Raw genomic sequence first — 20,977 nt, forward strand, 5'->3', positions numbered from 1 at the left:
ACATTTGGAGAGGCTTTTGGCAAGAGACCAAGGACAGAGCAAGAGGAAAGGTGGAGAATTCAAGAGGGAACTTCTTAACATTTGCTTGGAGCTCACCAAGTGGGAGGAGAAACAAACTAATTAGTAATATCAGGCCACGAGCCATGATAGCCTATATAAACTGGTGGGGCATTTTCTTTTTCCCACTCTCTTAGCCCTGCTTTCTTTCCATCCCAGCCAGCAAAGCAACATCTACCCCTGAACTCTTCGAAGAGGTAAGAGGTCTCTGTTTGTTTCTTTTAATGCACAGCAATAGACATGCATCTTTTTGCTGAGTTACTGACTTACCTGGAGGTTTCTTCTCCCTCAAAATACCTAACAAGCAGCATTTGAACAGTGCTCCTGAGTGAGAGCAGCTAAGGCTCAAGAGGAGCATGGGGCTTAGGGAATGTCATAAGAAGTTCAGTTATTGAGGATTTTCTAGCAGGGTGAGGATTTACTATTACTGCTTAGCCCAGTTGGCTGAACCTTTGATAAAAAGAAAAAAAAATTAAAAGCTGAAACTCTTTAACATGTCCTTTTTACTGCCTTTCCATTCTGCAAAATGAAAAATGCCGAGACAGTAATAATATATAGTTAATGTGATAGTATCTCTGGATTTCTCTGACCCTGAGAGACAGATCTCCAAAAATTGAATTGCGAATGAGCTTAATGAATATTTGAATCTGAGGGGTAAGCTTTCCTTTGAACTAATGCTTTGGAAATATATCTTTTATGGGGAAACCTGGACTATTTTCTTCAGTGAGGGTCAAGTGCATTATAATCTCATTGTTCTGGGGAGTGTGCTTGTGCACACGTGTGTTCCTATACATAACACAACACTATACTTCTCCAGCTTTACTAAACTGGTGGCATTACACAGGCTGTGCTGGAATCAGAGTTGCTGAGAATCTGGCCCTTTCCTACTATTGTACTTGGATGCAGGAATTCCTCTAAAAACATGCTGCACACAGAGCTGCCTGCCCGCACACTTCACAGCAACAATTCGGAGAATGCAAGATACAATGACTGTCATTGTGTGGTAGCAGTTCCTTGGACAAACAAATACCGTACGGTAATTTAAATCCTCCAGATTTACAGAGCAACTTGAATTTCATCAGGGAGAAAGGAAAATTCCAGGAAGAAAAGAAAGTGCTAGGTAAGTCTGCTGCATTTTTAGAGGTAAAAGCCCAACACCTAGCAGCACAGGCACCAGCCTGGAAATAACCACTGCCTGTTAGTATTAAAAAATCAGCCAAATAAAAGCCTCTGCTTCTCTCCCCGCTGCAACACAGCACCGCTCTAAGAGGCATAACACACAATGCACGTGTGACAGGGCTTGTCTCATTTTCAGCATGTGAACAACAAAGCGTTTGCAGGCCAGATGTTGCAGGTGTGCAGCAGCAGCACAGAGTGTGCTTCGCTGCAGCTATAACGAGTCACTGCTGGGATGGCGTAGGTACGGTGTGACGTGCAGAAAGTGTATACAAGTGGAAGAGAAATTGATTTAGGGAGACAAGAAATTGCGTAACATTGGTAGTTTGTTATGAGACATTTATTAACTCTGAAAAGATAATTAAAAAAAAAAAAAAAGATTAGCTTCTGGACCCTATGATTATTTGATTTTCATGCAAGAGAAACATCTGTTAGTTTGGTTTGGATTTGTTTTCTACTCTCATGGGTTCCATTTCATAGCTGATACAAAAAGTATTTAGGTACTTTTAGCTGCAAAACTTTCCCTCTCACTTACATGAGCAGCCCTTAATGAGGATGGCAGTGAGACATTATACATCAGCACAGAGATATCTAGGCAAGAATGAGCAACAAACATCTGGAATCACTGGGGAAAACTACCAGTGCCCCAAATCTAGCTCTCACTTTCCATGGTACGTGATAGGAAAATAGTTTCAAACAGTTCCTCTGAATGCACAGCAGAGCACAAGTCGGAGCACAAGCAGAGCACACACCACAAGAGATGAAAATCACGTTCAGACTTGCTCTGCCTTGGTGCTGTTGCTGCTCCTACACACCAGCATCAGGACCCCACATTGCATTTGCTACCAAATGTGTGTCTGGAGCACCTCTCCAGAGCACATGTGAGACCAGGGAGTGCACTTCAACCTCTGTGTCCAAGAGCAGGGCTTACACAGGCCTTAGTTAAGAATCTGAGATCGAAAAACATTTTTCCAGACTGAGAGAAACAAGGAATAAAAAATCACCTGCCCCCTGCAGAAGCTAAACAGCAGTTTCCAGCAGAATGGCCCTTTCGCAATATATTTCCATTTCCTTCCTCCACGCACTAGGAAACAATACAAAAACAAGCAAACAAACAAAACAAAACAAAAACACACAAAACTTGGCTGGAAACCACATGTTAATGTAACTGACCTTCATGGAATCACCATCAGAACACACACACACGTCAGGTTGAATTAAAATTCAGACATCACTGCCTTAGAACTCTCTGAGCATCTCCATTATTGTTTAATGAGACACCATTTCTCTTCTGCCCTTTCTCAAATAGCTGCTATTGCCTACTCCCTAGAACAAGGTGATGTGTTGGCAGATCCTTAATCAGAGCATTTATGGCAGCTACTGCTACTTATAACATCAGGAATTATTAAAATTGCCCACAATATTCTATGCTGGTGCCAGTTTTTAGTTGGTTCATGACTCCTTTGTACTTTCTTTGGACAACTAAGTAGAAGTAGTGCAAGTCCTCCTTCTGGACAGGTGGGATGAGCCTCACAGCTGTGGTGGCAGCCAAACCAATACATATAGGAGGCAGCCTCGTCGCAGCACCTGGGATGTGATCTGGGGTGGTGGTGAAGCCAATGGGACTGAATCTGGGTCTTTACAGGGTCACAAAGACCCCGCCTGAAACCAAGAGTGCTCTTATCCTGTCTATTAGAGACCAGGCTGTTCTGCAAGTGATGAGTGTGTTTCATGATGATTTCCTCCCCTTTAGTATATACAAACTCATATAGAAGAGGAACCAAAGTTCATGTGATCCTTCTCTAGAGAGACACATGATTGATAGACAGGGGCAGAATGAACCTAAGTTTGACCAGCACTGATGACCAGAGGTACCTATGATCACCCCCCCAAATCTACTATTTTGAATATTCAGGAAGAACAAGTACATAGAGCTTTGACTCAGGCTTTGTTGGGGGTGAAGTTCAAGTCAGGTCAGTGGAAATCACTCACCTGGTCACCTGGTCTTTTTGCTGTACCAGGTGCATTGACCTGACTTTATTTCTGCCCATAGAAACCCAGAGCAGAGGAATTCTGCAGTCTGAGGCTTGCACCATGCAGGACTGCCTTAAGTCTGTGATTAAATGCCTTCCTGTGGCAAAGAAATTAATCAGGTTTTGATTAATTAGGGCCTGCAACTTGACCCCTTTTATCCTCCACTGTGCAAGGAGAACAGACAGTGACTCCAACACCTCTTCACATGCACATTACACCCCACTCTGAAGATTCCTGCAGTGCCAACAGCCCCTCACTTGGCATGCATGGAAACATACTGGGCATGCTAGCACGGGACACACAACATCACTCTGCAAACACAAATGCAACAGCCCTTGACTTTATGGGTTAGCAACAGAGAAAGCCTAAGCCACACAAATAGGAAGATTCTTTAAATTGAAAATGTAAATGCACTTTCACCAAATGAAGAACATTTATCTTGGCTGGAAATTTTGATTTAACTGAAAGTGCAGACAATTCGCTTATTCTATTATTTCAGAATAAAATATGAGAAAAGCGAAGGTTAATGAATCAAGGTAATGAATTATAACTGAGCCAAGAATAAGCCTTCCAGCACTAAGACACCATCCCTAGCAACAGCCTCATCCTTTTCTTCTTCCTATAGTTAAGCTGCTACACAAAGTAGTGTAGTAGTGTGTTCTACACAAAGTCAAATTCAATATCCTTCTACTTACTGGTCCTGCCTTCATCCTCTTTCGTATGACACCCATCCTTGTCTTCACTGGGCCACTGACAGAAGGCAGAAAATACCTATTTGTTATTTCTACAAGTATTTACTACTCCCTGAAATGACACCATCAGCCTTCCAATGACATACAGTAAGTAACTGGCCAGGATGTACGTTACCCAGCCATTTCTCTGCACAGACTCAGAGCTGCTTGACCATATGTATAAGTGTAATGCCCAGGGGGAGGCTGCTTCAACTTAAGTACTCAACACATGCATTTCTGAACTATTAATTCTCTTCCCAGATGCCAAGAATGTTTTTACTGAAGTTGCAAGTGAGTCAAGGGCTAACTCAAACTATCGCTTGTAACATCTTATTTAGACTATTAAGTCATGACTTAAATACTGCACTTCTTGCACAAGCTGTTACTGACCAGTGAGACCTGAAGCAGCTCTGGGTCTGTATTCATTCAATAATGTACCTGGTCATGCGTTTTCTTTGTCCTGACAATTACCAGGAATTAGTCCTGCTCTTCAGGAAACTGAGTACGCTCCAGAGAAATGTTTGGCTGGTTTTTAATTTGCTGACTTAATACTAAGAATTGGCCATGAAACAAAAAATGTCCATATAAGACATCATTTTTAAAATCCAGTGTTTGCAGTTAGATGCAAGTATCTGAAGGAAGTGACTGAAGGAAGTTGTCTAGAGCTATGTGAGGTGCTAAAGGGTGTTCTAGCAGTTCCTGGCATGTCTACCGTATGGAACCCATCTCTGTCAGTCCTGTGTGGATGCTCCAAACACCTTAATTTAGGCCTAAACATTTCTGTTTGGCCTACAACGCTACCCTATCTTATACATGTCTTGATATACTGCCTGCTAAATTTCATTAGTCACTGAGGGTTTCGTACTACAGGTCCCAAAAGGTGGTCACCTATCTTGTCTTATCCTAAAGAGCAAAGACAAGTGCAGACCAGCTAACACCCTACTGAGAGAAGAAGGCAACATGACTAAGGCAGAAGGGAAATCAATCATCTGAATTTGAACTTTGATGTCTCAAATCAGTGCTGGGTACTTCTGAAGGTGGGACAGCTGAAAGTACAATAGAGAAAAAAACAGTATGTATTCACGTGTGTAACAGAGTAAGGCACCATGAACAACTAAGCCCATGCTCATGAGAAAGGTTGAACTGATCCTAACAAGTGACAGTACAGAGGCCTATAAACCTACCTTTAGGTGCCTCTTATTGATGGCTGATGGATCAATTCAAACTGGAAATATAGGGTTAGTAGCAGGGAAAATTCAGTTATTGAATCATCTTTCTGGATTCTGGTTCAACTTCTACCAGCTTCTGCGTTCAGCTTCTTTCAAGTTGAATATTGAGTTAAGCTTTAACTTCTGTGAAGTCGATGCCTCCTAATGTCGCTTAATATCACCCTTTGCATCAAGAGGTGCTTGATTTCTAGAAAACACAGTATCACTAAGCAGGATGTCGATAAAAAGTGAAATACCATTGTGACATGATGCTCAGCAGTTCCTTCTGGTGTTCACATCTATGACTGTATGAAAGTCTGGAAGGACAGCACGGGGTCCCAAGAGCACAAGAAGAGAAAATGTGCTCACGGAAATATGAGAATCAGGTGTTCAGAGTAAGGATTTTCCTCTTTCTGGCTCCAAAATAACACATAGTGAGCAACAGTATGTGGTAGAGAGAATAAACACAGATCAGTAAGAGTCATTGAAATGAACTGTGGTTTTTTTTTTTCCCTTGAATTTTACCAAAGGGACCATGGAAAACAGCGTTGATGTCAAGATAGAAACCAAGGGGGAAAGAAATCCAATAAAGCAGAATCCACTAAGCAAAGCTGGGAAGAGAGTTTGCAGAGCTGTTGGGTACATCACTGGAGACATGAAGGAATTTGGAGCCTGGCTAAAAGGTAAATCTACTTCATCATGACTAATAAGGGGATTCCAAAGAAAAATTACATCAAAGGAGTAATAACTAACTTCTCAGTAATGTGATTCAAGTTGGAATAGTACAGAAGTTCTCCCTGCCATGATTTATTTCCATTTTGGAGGGGAAAAAAACAGCTTTGTGCAGAGATCCACACACTGCTTAAATCTTGAGGATGACTGAGATGGCATTTACCTCCCAACATGCCATGTACAAAGCGAATTTAGTCCCACAGAACATAGCCCAGGATGGTTATTTTGTGCTCTGCCATTCTTCATAATGCTCCCTGTCCTATCAGCAGAACGGTTTCTGTCAAGCCCACTGCCATTGTGAAGTTAAATTACTCATAGGTAGGTGTGTTTGGTCCCTGTAATAAATCAGTAACGGGATACACACACAATTTGCCATCTGAGGCACAGACATCATAAATTAGCCTGTTCGTATGAAACCAGGCCAAGGTACTTTATAACAGGGGACTCTGGCAAACACATTGTTCATCTCAGCTTTCCAGCTGTGAGACTCCAGTATAGACCATATTAAATCCCAGTCAGGTTTTACAGTCTTGTTGATTCATGTCTTCAGTCATGCTGCCAAGTCCCACTGCCAAAACTCTTTCCGAGTTTGGAAACAAACATCCCAAATCAGTATCATCTGCATATATTTTTTTAATTATTATTTAATTTTACCTCTTCCAGGTAAACCTCTCATGATCCAGTTCATTGACTGGGTGCTGCGTGGGATATCCCAGGTGATGTTTGTCAACAATCCCCTCAGTGGGCTTATCATGGTTGCTGGCTTCCTGGTGCAGAACTCGTGGTGGACGCTCACAGGTTGCTTAGGAACAGTTGTCTCAACATTAACAGCACTTATTCTGGGTCAGGACAGGTGAGTTCATCCTTTTCCCCTTCAAACCCAGCCTATAGCTCAATGCTGACTGATGTGTTAAAGAAGCAACACGGGTGAAAAACATGTATTTAACCTACACTGGCTATATATCTGGTCTGATGGGACCAGACAGATCTTCCCACCAGCTGTGTCTGATGCAAAGGGACACTGAACATAAATGTGGAAGGGACAGCTGGGGCTGAGAGGACATAGGACCTGGGAAACAGAAGGTCGGTGTTGAAGTCTTGGCAGGTCGTCATCACAGAGTCATGGTTGCATGGGGAGGGGGTGATTTGAGCAAAGCATCTGCAAGGGGGAAGATATCAAGAAAGGACTGGGCAGCCACCATATGAAGAAAGGCTGAGAGAACTGGGCTTGTTCAACCTTGAGAAAAGAAGGCTCAGGGCAGATCTCATCACAGAACCACAGAATCCCAGAATGTCAGGGGTTGGAAGGGACCTGGAAAGCTCATCCAGTGCAATCCCCCCGCCAGAGCAGGAACACCCAGCTGAGGTTCCACAGGAAGGTGTCCAGGCGGGTTTGAATGTCTGCAGAGAAGGAGACTCCACAACCTCCATGGGCAGTCTGTTCCAGGCTCTGGCACCCTCACTGATAAGAAGTTTCTTCTCATATTCAAGTGGAACATCTTGTGTTCCAGTTTGAACCCATTACCCGTTGTCAATGGTTGTCATTACCATGTTCCACTACTTAAAGGATGGCTACAAGGAGGGTGAAGACTCCCTTTTTACAAGGAGTGACATGGAAAAGACAAGGGGCCATGGGTACAATTTACTCCTGGAGAGATTACGATTGGACACAAGAGGGAAATTTTTCAGAATGAGATGAGCCATTGGAATAATCTACCCAGGGAAGTCATGGATCACCTAACAATGGACACTTTTAAGAATGAGCTGGATTCTGTGCTGGGCCATCTTGTCTAGACTGAGTTTTTGCCAAGAAAGGTTGGACCAGATGATCCTTGTGCTCCCATCCAGTCTGGTATTCAACAATTCTCTGATTCTGCGGTTGTTTCTCTCACACAGATCAGCCATTGCAGCAGGTCTGTATGGCTATAACGGCGTCTTGGTGGGATTGCTTATGGCCGTCTTCTCTGCTAAGGGAGACTACCACTGGTGGCTTCTCCTGCCAGTAGCACTGGTGTCCATGACGTGGTAGGTTGGATGGCTCTTCTTCTTCTTATTCCAGCCCCACTGTCCCCACACTGAGACTGAGTTACTGTATTTTTATGCACCCTACAGACTACAATGAAAAAGAAATACAACTGGCACATATGTGCTCCTGCATCTGTGTCATCAGTTGCACTTTTAAACTCAAGTGTAATCATGAAACAAATAAAATACCCATATAATCACAAATAAACCCAATGGGCAAAAGAAAAATCAATAGCTGATCATATCTAATTCAGTGCCCTCAATATTAGCCACATTGCTGCAATGCGTCAACACATCTTTCTCTCAAGCGGTACATTATTTTAACTATTCCCCACCACCATCAGCCACAAGCATTTAATCTATTTAAGCCATCACATAAAAATGTCATGAGAATTTACCTCTTCAGGCATAGAAGCTGAGCCGTGGTCTCAAGACATGATGGCTAATGAAAACAAACTAATATATTTTATTCATATTTATGACACCATAACCTGCAAGGTACTTGGACAGCAAAAATTTTGAAAGCTGGTCTTTTGCCCCCAAATGTCTAGTTGGAGATTGCTAAACCACACATATCACACGTCTGCCTGAAGTTCATGTAGTGTTACACTCACTTTAATAAACACAGCTTTGATGTCAGCCTTTACTTCTGATCCATAAGCTTGAAAAAGGACACACAGCCACCTTTACAGTTTATGCAGACCTGGCACGGGTGTCCTAAATTCAATCCACTTGAACTGTTCAAAAAAAGAGGAAACATTGAGATTGATCTGTGGGAAAAACTCTGTTAAATCGCTGGATCCTCCACACAAGTCAGGGATCTTTGCTCATTCACGGTCATCAAACTCACCCCACATATTGTATAATGTGACAGGAATCTATACATTGCTAACTGCCCAGGGAAGGGTAAGAAATTTACCAAGTGTTACCAAATGACCCTAGCATATCTCTGATTTTATCAGAAAGACTGAAAAAATTAAACAGCTTAAAATAATAATAATAATAATCATCATCATCCTGGGCTTGGTGTTTTGTTTTGCTTTGTTTTTCCTAGCTGACAAGCCCCAAGTGACACCATTTTGTTCTTCTTGCAGCCCTGTTTTCACCAGCGCTTTAGGCTCAGTCTTCTGTAAGTGGGATCTACCAGTTTTCACTTTGCCTTTCAACTTGGCCTTGACCCTCTACCTGGCTGCATCAGGACCCCATAACCTCTTCTTCCCTACAACTGTCATCCAGCCTGCAGCAGCAACACCAAACATTACCTGGACAGATGCTGAAATGCCAATGGTAGGATTTTACAAATAAAACCACTAGAGAATAGTATTTTCTTCCTTTATGTTTCTGCATTATGGCCTGGCAATACAAAATTGCATTTATAAGATATCCACGATCAAAAATGTAAAGGTTTACTCTAGGAATTGACATTTTCGTTAGCTTGAGAATAAGAATCTTTTTGGTATCTGGTATGTTCCGTTTACAGTTGGATCTAAATTATAATCCCCAAAGAGCCTTTAGAATCTAAATACCCATTACCGTACAAATACTGGTCAGCGCCCCATAGGTGAGGCTATGCTGAGACTGCCAGTCAACTCACAGGTCAATTTTCATTTTCCATGTAGAGTGTGCTGTGCTTATAATATTGCATTTTTCTGATTAGAAAGGAGTAAGCAGATATTACTATGGAAGAATGGTTGCAAACTTGGTTGCAGGTACATGTTCACATATTTTTAGTTAATATCCAAGGGGCACCTTTCAAAAAAGAAAATTATTCTCCTGCATAGTGTGGTAAACAACATAGATACTAGACTAATCGTTTTCCCCTAAGGCTCAGTGGACTATCTTGAGAGGTTCCCAGGGAGTGATTAAGGAAGTTAATTGACACTGAATGGCAATACACAAAAGTGACATTTCTAAAATAATCATTACCATGGTGCATAATTTTATAAAGACCATAAATGGACTGCTCTATGTGGAGGAACACAACATTTTGACAGAAAGTGTCTGTCCTGATTTCATCTGGGAAATAGTTAATTTTCTTCCTAGTACCTGATATAGTGCTGCGCTTTGGATTTAAAATGAGAATAATGTTGATAATACACTGACTTTTTAGTTGTTGCTTAGTCAAGGACTTCTCAGCTCCTCACATTGTATCAGGTGTACAAAGAGCTGGGAGGGGGCATAGTCAGGACAGCTGACCCAAACTGGCCAAACGGATATTCCATACCATATGATGTCATGGTCCGTGTATATACCAGGGCAAACTGGCTGGTGGAACTGTTGCTCAGGGACAGGTTGAATATCAGTCACTGGGTGGTGAGCAATTGCGTTGTGCATGACTCATTTTTTACTATTGTTACTATTATTCTTTCCCCTTCTGTCCTATTAAACTCTCTTCTTCTTAACCCATAAGGTTTACCTTTTTTTTTTTCTGATGCTCTCCTCCATCGCAATGGAGGTGGGTGGAATGAGCAGATGGCTGTGCACGATGTTTTGCTGCCTGTGTTAAACCACAACAGTGTCCTAAAACCATCTCTAAGCTGTAACCATGTTGGGCTCTGTCCCACCAACCCAGCGATTCTCGTTGATATTCCTGATGAATCCCAAGGGAGTTTTAGGTATACAAATACATCAGGGATACAGACTTACCTGAGTAAAGTCTTGTAATTATATTATATTATATTATATTATTGGCCACATTGTTCTCATATCAAGCCACTCAGAGCTGAATACCTTCTCAAAGGCACCATTTACTTCCATTCCCTAGACTCACAGTCATGTATTATAACAGAATGCAAAAATGGCCAAGCCAGTGGCACGTGTAAAGATGATTAGCAAAGTCCTTTCCAAGTCCTTTCACAAAAGACACTTACCTTTGCTATTAGAGCAAAAATCTGGCAGAGGAGCTCATGGCTAGGGAACAAGGCAGAACTCATTTTCATCAAAGGGAAAACCCTGTGGAAATGTCCTGATGTGTTCAAACTTTCCAGTTACAGCCTAGAAAGAGAGACTGCATACAACAAATGCCAAACATGAACCTGGCTAAGAAGAGAAAAAAAAAAAAACTTTTCTTTAAAAAAAAAAAATGAAATTACAGAGCTGATAACAATTTTTTTTTTTTTTGTCTTTTTTTTTTCTTTTAAATTTCTGCAGCTCCTACAATCCATTCCAGTTGGGGTGGGTCAGGTTTATGGCTGTGATAACCCTTGGACTGGGGGAATCTTCCTAATTGCTTTATTCATCTCTTCTCCACTCATTTGTCTGCATGCGGCAATTGGATCAGCAGTGGGGATGCTGGCAGGTAAGGATTTGACTTCTGTCACATATCTGTACAAAAGCAAGGAGAATAAAAGAAGAACCACAATGAGTGGAACATTTACAGTCACAAATGTTTCTCCCATTGAAGAATGACTGCTTGAAAAAAAGAATTATGTATATACTTCTGTTTTAAGAATTCTTTTGATTGACTTCCCTATTCTCTTACCTCATTTTATGATGGTGGAAATCTTCAGAAGAAGTAAGACTATTTTTGGCTGAAATGAATTTTTATCATGAAATACTTCATTTCTGAATACATTCTGATGGTTTTAGGAGCAGCCTAATAAAAACCGCAGCCATCAGTCTGAATGTGCAGGCCTCAGGGATGCATTTAGAGCTCACATGTATGCTCTTTCACTTATATATCTTCTGCTGAAATAATATGGACAAATTCAGCTCAGCAGCACCAGGGAAATTCTGCCATGACTGCATTAGATTAAAGTGCCTTTAGTCTTAAACCTTAGCAACACAACTACAGATAGAAAGTCAGCGTACATATGCAGGCTGGAGCCCTAAGAAGTTGAATTCATGCCATTTCTAGACCCTCTGATCCCTTTGGCCAAGGAATGACAAATCTTTGATTTATTTTGCAGCTCTGAGCTTAGCAACACCTTTCAGCAAAATCTACTCTGGGTTGTGGGGCTACAACAGCTCCCTCTCATGTGTGGCGATTGGAGGCATGTTCTACGCGTTCACCTGGCAGACACATTTGCTGGCAATTGCCTGTGGTACGTACCTTACGGGTTTTCCCTACTGCCATGTTTCCTTCTGAAACGAGACAAGATGTGTTTGTACTGGGGGTGGGCTGAATCCAGACGGCCACCTCTAGACAGAACAGATGGGCGTAAGTGAGACTGAAGAATGGTGGAGCTGGATGTTGGAGCCATCTCTCTAATGTACCCTGACAAAATAAAAGCAGTGCTTTTGTGTTCAGCCAAGGTTGATTTGAAAACACAAGGTGTGATCGCTGGATGCTGATTAACTGAGGTCTTTGAAACTAGATACTTAATTTTGAGGCATTAATTGTGTTTGTTCAGTGTTGCTAGATGCATTGTGTTGTTTTTTCCAGTCATAGATAGAATCTCAAATAGCTTTTTTTGGAGAAGGACATATCTAAACTTTGAGAAAACTGGAGGTCCAGATCAGTCCACACCTGCAGTTAGACAATAGAGTTTCTCCAGTCTGTTGAAATGCAAACCAAAGGCATGAGCTAGGCAACACAAAATGATTGAAGAATTATTTATAAGGCAATTCCATATGAAATTTCAATATCACTGTGAGCTGGGAGTGAAACTATTGCTCATTCAGTGCTCATATAAAAAAGATTTAGCTTTGTATCTCATTGACCCACCTTCTAGCCTTAGAGGCATGAAAGATGGGGGTGGAAGGGTTATTTTCCTCTTTAACCCCATCCATCATGCTACATACTTTCCACGTAGGTCCATTTTTCAAAACCCCTTTCCATAGTCACATTTTTCATCACTCCGGATCTTTTTTATTTAGACCTTTCCAGGTTGGAGGGGGGACAGTGCAAAGGAAAAAGCTTTCAGAGGGGCTGCCCAGGTGTGGTCATAAACATTGGCTGAGATACCCAAGGCAGTGTGAGACGTTTATCCTTGCTGTTCTCCTCCACGAGCAACTGAACTCACCAGCAACTACCTTTCTTTTTCACAGCGCTCTTCAGTGCCTACCTGGGAGCAACAGTGAGTAACATGTTGTCCGTGGTAAGTACCTTATCAGCTGAGGTCTTGTTTCCAACAGCAGATTTGAACACCCTATGTTTTCCTGGTTTGTCAGGCAACACACCAAGACTTGGAGAACAATTCAGCCAAAGGCAGAGCTGATCCAGGAGAGGGGACACTATATGCCCAGGGTTTTGGTGTGGTTCTCACTGAAACTGGCCACTTTCAGTCATAACCACTTTTCACGCCCAGAGCTTGCCTCAATTTCCGCTGTTCAGCCCCCATCATGTCTGAGATAATTATATTTCTATGTTTAATACTAGAAGCAATTGATTAAAGGGCCCTCCACATGTGTAAAGAAACCTCAAATTTGCTTTAGCTGCTTTCCCCAAGTGCCAAAAGGCAGTCAGTACAGCAGCCTAGGATAAAAACAAATGTCTCTGACATCCACTCCTGTCTCATCTCCATCCAAGACTACTGCAGATGCACAATGAGACGGCAGCCTTCTCACCACAGATGGTAGATGTTGCAGGTTAACGCACAATGTCAAGATCTCATAAATACTGCCTCCCCAAAGAGAGACTCCATGCAAAATGTAGTCAAGACTTCCTTGACAAAGCTTATGCCAAGTCGCCTGGCTCTAAGTTTTGTTTAAGGGTTAAAGAGTCAAATGAAAGAAAGACACATATTAAATAAGTGCTTTATGTTTTTACTTGCAGTTTGGGGTGCCATCAGGAACATGGTCTTTTTGCTTGTCTGCGCTGACCTTTCTGTTACTAACCACAAACAACTCTGCCATCTACAAGCTACCGCTCTCCAAAGTCACCTATCCAGAAGCCAACCGAGCTTATTATCTGAAGATGAAGAAACATCGGAAGTCTTGCTATGAAGTATAAAGACCAAACATGACAGATACTTTGAAGATTTTAAGGTACGAATACAAGGTGTTTCCCCCCCCCAAAAAAAAAACATTATTTCTCTGCTACAAAATCAAAAGACTAAAAAAAATTGCCACCTTCTGAGTGGAGAGATTTTTTTCATCACATTTGCTTGTCCTGTCCTGATTAGATAGGACTGTGCTGTGCTGGAAGGACCTTTCCCATATATGCCTGAAAAGACACTTGAATTTTAAGCAGTGGGGAAACAACTTAGAAATGCGGGGGGGGGGGGGGAAGAAAGAAAAAAAAATCTGTGAAATTTGTGAAATCCGAGTCACAGCAATTAGACATAAAGCAATAAAGAGCAGACCATCTCTCACCATCTGATGGGACTTCTAATTAACAGCTAAAACCAGCTTATGACAGCTATAGCATGTGTCTTAGAGAGCTTCATAGTAGCAAAGAAGTGCGATGAAGAGTACCCTTTGCTAAGTAGAAGATTAGTGGTTGAAGAATTCTGCCTGAAGAATCTCTCAGGCCCGGTGGAGAGAGATTTCTGTTAGCAATCATCACACGCAAGATGGGCACAGATAAATTGCAGGCAGCATTGCTAACACACGCAAGACTTGTATAAAAATCACAATAATGGCAGGAATCAGGTGTCTATAAGCCTTAGCTTTTTGATGTTTCGATTTGAGTCAGGCTCTAATATTATTTAATGAAAAAAGGTTTCAGGTCTACCCATCTGCAGAGAAAAATCTGTAGGCTCAAGGCCAACAAGGCAACTGCCAGTGAAAATAATCTTTTTCAGCAAAAAGAAAATGTAAAAAGTTACACAATTTTATGTGAATCTTGAGATTTTTCTTAATACTTGAACTTGGCCATGGGCTAGCAGAGGAGAGAACAGTAGCAAAGTCACTGTTGTCCATTTTTCTATACAATAAAACATCTCTGTTCAGTCTGTACACAAGTAGAACAAGTTTGAGTTGATCTTCTTGACATACACCACCCCCCTTGGCCCACAGATATCGAGCAGCAAAATGGTGTGGTCCCCATTCTTTACCAAAGTCACTTCTATGCCATCTCTTTCCACCCTATGGTGGCTCACTGAGATACTTCATCTGATGTTGCAATGGACATCTTCACCACAAATACTCCGTATGGCCAGGTCCTCCAGTTGGCATTAGCCTACATGCAGTAATGTCATAGAATCATAGAATGATTTGGATTGGAAGAGACCTTTAAAGGTCATCTTGTCCATTGCCCCTGCCATAAGCATCTTCAATTAGATCAGGTTGTTGCTCCTGGGAAAGTCGATCAAAACCTGTTCCTCTTGTGGCAAAGGAAATAAAAAGTAGCCTGTGATTAGTGATACTGCTGATTTTTGAGATTGCAGAGTCAAAAAAAAATGTCTTTTTATGAATACCAACAAGATCTGAGTGAAAAATATTTGGGATTAACTGCTGGCAGTATTTTCTGCTGAAGCATTAAGTTTTCAGGTGTTTGACAGTATTTCTGTATGACTGACACTCCAGATATTACTTGTAGAAAATGTACCATTTGCTGTGTTTTACTTGGTAAATATCAACATAATATTGTGTGGGGATAATTTTTAAAACAAATATTCATACTTCTTTGAATTTGGTGTAAGTTTTCTGATGCATTCACCACTAAGCTCTTCCAAACACAGGTTACCTCTTAAATAAGTGGTCTAGAAGACACTGGAAAAGAAAATTATGCAAACAGTGTATGGGGGATATTTAGGAAATTTTAACTTCTGTACAGGAGGCACAATCAGCTGAAGACAGAGTCTTGTGCAGAACTACAGTTGGGGCTGAAAACCTCCTTGAGACCAGATGAGGTCTTGTTCCTAGGGGAGATGCTGGCACGACCCACAGACTGAGGTTAGACAGGGTCACATTCTGTACTGAGGATGCACCTCTCCACTTGTCAAACTGTGATGGAAAAGGACGGAAAAGGATGGTGTTTGAACTGACATCTCCCCACCCAGCACCACGAGTGCCCCAGAGAGAAGAACCTACAAAGGCTAGCTTTCAATCTTGATGTCAAAATCTGCACTCGGATAAGAGCAAACACTTTATGAGCAGTGTAAATCAGCAGGTTTCCTCTGACTGATGCTGTTTCAGCTTGCTGTTGCTGAGCAACAGCGACATTTTGGAAGCACCATAAAGAAAGAATATGCACAGCACAAAAAAACAACCAAAGATGAAGGACATGTCTCAGCCATTATAAAGATTTTGCACATCATTCTGAATAAATTCTTCATTGTATGCTACCCAGAGAATTCATTCTTTCCATCATCCCATGCGAAATAACAGTTATTTTGTAAATTGACATGTGTATTAGTCAGAACATGCATATTGTGCTTTTTCCAATTATTATTCATAACACAGTCTTTGCTAACAGAACTAATTTAGCTTATTATTGAAACTGTTCTTTTTTTTTTTTCTTTACATCAAATAAATGTTATTTAAGCCACATTTTTTCTCATTGCTTCCATGGTTCTTAGGGACATGGTTTGGAGGTGGACTCGGCAGTGCTAGGTTAACAGTTGGACCCTGTGATCTTAAAGATGTCTTCCAAATAAAATTATTCTATGATGCACATAATTCTCTCCAAGAGTCCCAGTTCCACGTCAAGTAACTGCCCCAGTCTCCACCATCGGACACTGGTGTGTCTCCTGCTGCCCAGTACGTTCTCCTGTGGTTCAGCTGCTCAGTAGCCCTGGCTGCAGCCACACACAGAATCACAGAATGTCAGGGATTGGAAGGGCCCTGGAAAGCTCATCCAGTGCAATCCCCCCATGGAGCAGGAACACCCAGCTGAGGTTCCACAGGAAGGTGTCCAGGCGGGTTTGAATGTCTGCAGAGAAGGAGACTCCACAACCGCCCTGGGCAGCCTGATCCAGGCTCTGGTACCCTCACCGGGAAGAAGTTTCTTCTCAAATTTAAGTGGAACCTTTTGTGTTTCAGTTTGTACCCATCACCCCTTGTCCTATCATTGGTTGTCACCCAGAAGAGCCTGGCTCCATCCTCCTGACACTCACCCTTTAGATATCTGTAAACATGAATGAGTCCCCCCTCAGTGTCCTCTTGTCCAGCTCCAGAGCCCCAGCTCCCTCAGCCTTTCCTCACCCGGGAGATGCTCCACTCCCTTCAGCATCTTGGTGGCTGCGCTGGACTCTCTCCAGCAGTTCCCTGTCCTTCTGCAACTGAGGGGCCACAACTGGACACGATATTCCAGGTGTGGTCTCCCCAGGGCAGAGCAGAGGGGCAGGAGAACCTCTGTGACCTACTGACCACCCCCTTCTAACCCACCCCAGGTACCATTGGCTTCCTGGCCACAAGGGCCCAGTGCTGGTTCATGGTCACCCTGCTGTCCCCAGGACCCCCAGGTCCCTTTTCCCTACACCGCTCTCTAATAGGCCATTCCACACCTTGTAGTCCTGCATGGGGTTTGTTGCTGGAGGTAAGAGGAGGGAAAGCATGAATGACAATTTAAGACAGGAAATTGCAGGATGATGAACAAAGGCCAGCAGACTTTTGTCAACAGAGCCCTCTCTTCTGCCTCCACAGAACAGTGCTGCTCCCTCACGGAGCGCCGGGCATTCTGGTGGCACCAGCAGCAGTACCAAGAAGTGGGCTACAGTCCTCATTTCCCCTTCTGCCAGCAAACCAGTGTCTTGGCAAATGCAGAAAAGGCCAATATTTATCCATGCAGCAAAGGTGCTACTACCTTGGTGATGCCGAACTGGCAGGAGGAAATATTCAGCCCAGGTCACTTGAGAATCAGACCCAAGAGTCAGTTGCAGAAACAGGGCCAAAACCAGGATGTGTGAGTGCAGCACAGCAGCGTTTCAGATGTTCAAACGTGTGGACATGCAACAATAAAATCTCCTTTATTTGACCCTTCAGGACCATTGTGGGGTTTTTTTGTTTTACCATGTTGTACATGAAATATAAGCAGTATGAAGAATGCTTGTGTTGGAAATTAACTAATCTTTTGAAACTTGACATTTTGTATGAAGTGTAGCACTGAAACAGAATTTGGCCATAGTTAGGAATAATTCACCCACTAAGAAAGACACCAGCCATGAGGAAGGAAGGGTTGTTCATTCAAAAGAAAAACTAGATTATTTTGCCCTCCCTCAGAGTATAAACATTGCAAAGGCTACTATGGCAAGTGAATTGTTAGACACAAATGAACATCCCCCTGACGCTTTCTCTTTGTCTTGCCATGTAAATGTGGCTCCATGTAGTAAGACCTTTTCCTGTTGCTAGGAATTCTGCTTACCTGAGGTATGGAATGAGGTGGGAAAATGGTATAACTCCCAAAGCAAAGCCAACCCAACGACTTCTGATCCTCATTCTGCTTATTCTCAAAGGCACAGATAGATGAAGGTAATTTGTAATTAGTTTCCCATGTGTACAAACGCCAAGTGTATAATCAGGAGCTGAAAGTCCTAATAGTTCATAGAACTGTGCCAGAAGACTGGGGTTTAGGTCCCCAAAGGATACACCCATACTGGTAAACGAAAAGGATCAGCTGCTGGCACACAGACACTCATCCTACTTGATGGAGCCTAGATGCTTTTCAGACTGCAGACTTTTGAGCAGGACCTGTTGTAATAGGACAAGGGGTGATGGTTTTAAACTAAAGGAGGGAGATTCAGGCTGGACGTGAGGAAGAAATTGTTGGCCCTGAGGGTGGTGAGAGCCTGGCCCAGGTTGGGCAGAGAGGTGGTGGATGAACCGTCCCTGGAGACATCCCAGGCCAGGCTGGACGGGGCTCTGAGCAACCTGAGCTGGTGAAGATGTCCCTGTCATGGCAGGGGGGGCACTGGGGGAGCTGGGAAGGTCCCTCCAACCCAAACTATTCTACGGTTCTAAGATTCTATGATTCTACCTGTGTGAGAAAATACATCTCAGTTGCACTTGCAACCTCAGAGTAATTGCTTCCACTTTTAGGCCCAGAGAAGTCAATGAAATTATTTTTTGTGAGTAAATAAAATCTTATGTACATATTATCACAAAATTCGGAGTTAAACGCAAACACTTTATAGGAAAATCTGTACTTTCATTACTTTTTCCTCCCACAAAAATATATAGATTGGAAAATAGAGGGTAACCACAGGCTTGGAAAACTGACAGACTACAAATCCCCTCCTTTTAGACTAAACATTTTTTGATCAGTCATTAGCTTAATTGGATAAGGCTGAGATCAGTGGGAGGTTTAGGATCAGATTTGATAATTAGTATAATTAAAGAAATAATACTAGGAAGAGCGTGCCCATAGACTAGCACACTGGAGAGGAAAGAAGGAATTTTTTCAAGTGGAATTTTCCAGCAAAAAATCCTGGTGCCTCAGCCATAAAGGAGCTATGAAAGACTTTGTAGTGTATAGTTTTGGATGTGATACTCTAAGAGAATAAGCCACTGTGATCTTCATTGCTGCACAGAAGGCTCTGCCGCCATCCAGTGAGAACTGGACAGGCTGGAGAGTTGGGCGGGGGAAAATGTAATTAAATATAACAAGGGCAAATGTAGAGTCTTGAATCTGGGCAGGAACAACCCCAGGTTCCAGTATAAGCTGGAGAATGGCCTATTAGAGAGCAGTGTAGGGGAAAGGGACCTGGGGGTCCTGGGGACAGCAGGGTGACCATGAGCCAGCACTGGGCCCTTGTGGCCAGGAAAGCCAACGGCATCCTGGGGTAGATTAGAAGGGGGGTGGTTAGCAGGTTGAGAGAAGTTCTCCTGCCCCTCTACTCTGCCCTGGGGAGACCACACCTGGAATATTGTGTCCAGTTGTGGCCCCTCAGTTCCAGAAGGACAGGGAACTGCTGGAGAGAGTCCAGCGCAGCCACCAAGATGCTGAAGGGAGTGGAGCATCTCCCGTATGAGGAAAGGTTGAGGGAGCTGGGGCTCTGGAGCTGGACAAGAGGAGACTGAGGGGTGACCTCATTCATGTTTACAGATATCTAAAGGATGAGTGTCAGGAGGATGGAGCCAGGCTCTTCTGGGTGACAAGGGGTAATGGGTACAAACTGGAACACAGGAGGTTCCACTTAAATTTGAGAAGAAACTTCTTCCCGATGAGGGTGCCAGAGCCTGGCCCAGGCTGCCCAGGGAGGTTGTGGAGTCTCCTTCTCTGCAGACATTCAAACCCGCCTGGACCCCTTCCTGTGGAACCTCAGCTGGGTGTTCCTGCTCCATGGGGGGATTGCACTGGATGAGCTTTCCAGGTCCCTTCCAATCCCTGACATTCTGTGATTCTGTGATTCTGTGACAGGTGAAGGCACTGCTCTCAGAACGTACTGTACTCACTCTGTTCATACCACACAGAGACATTGAAGTGTAGGACAAACCAGTAGTGTAGTTTTCAACTTTATAGAAAACCTTTTGATGCTCTCAAAACAATAGTTTAAAAAAAAAAAATGTTAAAAAGAGATCATTCTAATAATCTGATGCTACCTTCACTTTCCATATATACTGCTTATAAGCCACAGAAAAAGCAAGCTGCTTAAAGAGATAACAAAACTTGAATAGAGCTTCTAAGAAACAGGGAGGGAAGTTACAAACTGCTGTGAATGGAGATAGCCTCCCTGCACTGTCATTGGAAGTTGTGCTGGAATTCAGTCTCATGCACAGGGTGGGATGTTCTGGTAGTTCACATTCTGCATGTGTATTGTAGAGGTTGCAATGTCTATATGAGGTCCTACACATGCCTGTCAAATATGCAGGACAAGATAATTACACATATCCAGAAAAAATAATTTAAAAAAAAATAAATAAATAAAAGGAAGAGCAGCTACATCCCTAGATTTTATTTAAAAAAATGTTCAGAGCACTAGTGAGCTACAAATTTCAAATCCTGACTGTCACTAAGGACCTGCGCATGAACCTCTAGGACTTGTACTGAAAAAAATCACTATGGGAACTTGACTTTGTGCTGAACATCCGGCATAAAGATGCAACATATGTGCCTCTGAGTACAGACATACTGGGTAAACACTCTGCATTTTTATTTCCCATCTCTAAAAGGAAAATGTACCAAACTCTTTTTCCACTTGCCTTTACTCTTTAGATCTCTTTGTGGTCAGGCAACACTTGTCTCTTGCT

At 42.6% G+C, this 20,977-nt stretch overlaps 1 protein-coding gene across 3 annotated transcripts; it reads left to right on the forward strand.

Annotated features, from left to right (window-relative positions):
- The first annotated feature begins 91 nt into the window (after nucleotides 1-91).
- Nucleotides 92-16,249, forward strand: SLC14A1 (solute carrier family 14 member 1 (Kidd blood group)). 3 transcript variants are annotated; one of them, XM_071802365.1, is made up of 10 exons: nucleotides 92-254; nucleotides 5,737-5,889; nucleotides 6,602-6,791; nucleotides 7,835-7,963; nucleotides 9,058-9,250; nucleotides 11,114-11,261; nucleotides 11,872-12,006; nucleotides 12,953-13,002; nucleotides 13,680-13,891; nucleotides 15,624-16,249. In XM_071802365.1, exons 2-9 carry the CDS (start codon nucleotides 5,742-5,744, stop codon nucleotides 13,854-13,856), a joined length of 1,170 nt encoding a protein of 389 aa, XP_071658466.1. In that variant the 5' UTR covers nucleotides 92-254; nucleotides 5,737-5,741; the 3' UTR covers nucleotides 13,857-13,891; nucleotides 15,624-16,249. The 3 variants fall into 3 exon arrangements, with proteins under 3 accessions (XP_071658466.1, XP_065716644.1, XP_071658467.1); XM_065860572.2 differs by lacking the exon at nucleotides 15,624-16,249 and having other exon boundaries at nucleotides 13,680-14,096; XM_071802366.1 differs by lacking the exons at nucleotides 92-254; nucleotides 15,624-16,249 and adding an exon at nucleotides 914-1,177 and having other exon boundaries at nucleotides 13,680-14,096.
- Nucleotides 16,250-20,977: the final 4,728 nt, after the last annotated feature.

Source organism: Patagioenas fasciata, chromosome Z (genome assembly GCF_037038585.1).
Source record: "Patagioenas fasciata isolate bPatFas1 chromosome Z, bPatFas1.hap1, whole genome shotgun sequence".
Lineage (NCBI taxonomy): Eukaryota > Metazoa > Chordata > Aves > Columbiformes > Columbidae > Patagioenas > Patagioenas fasciata.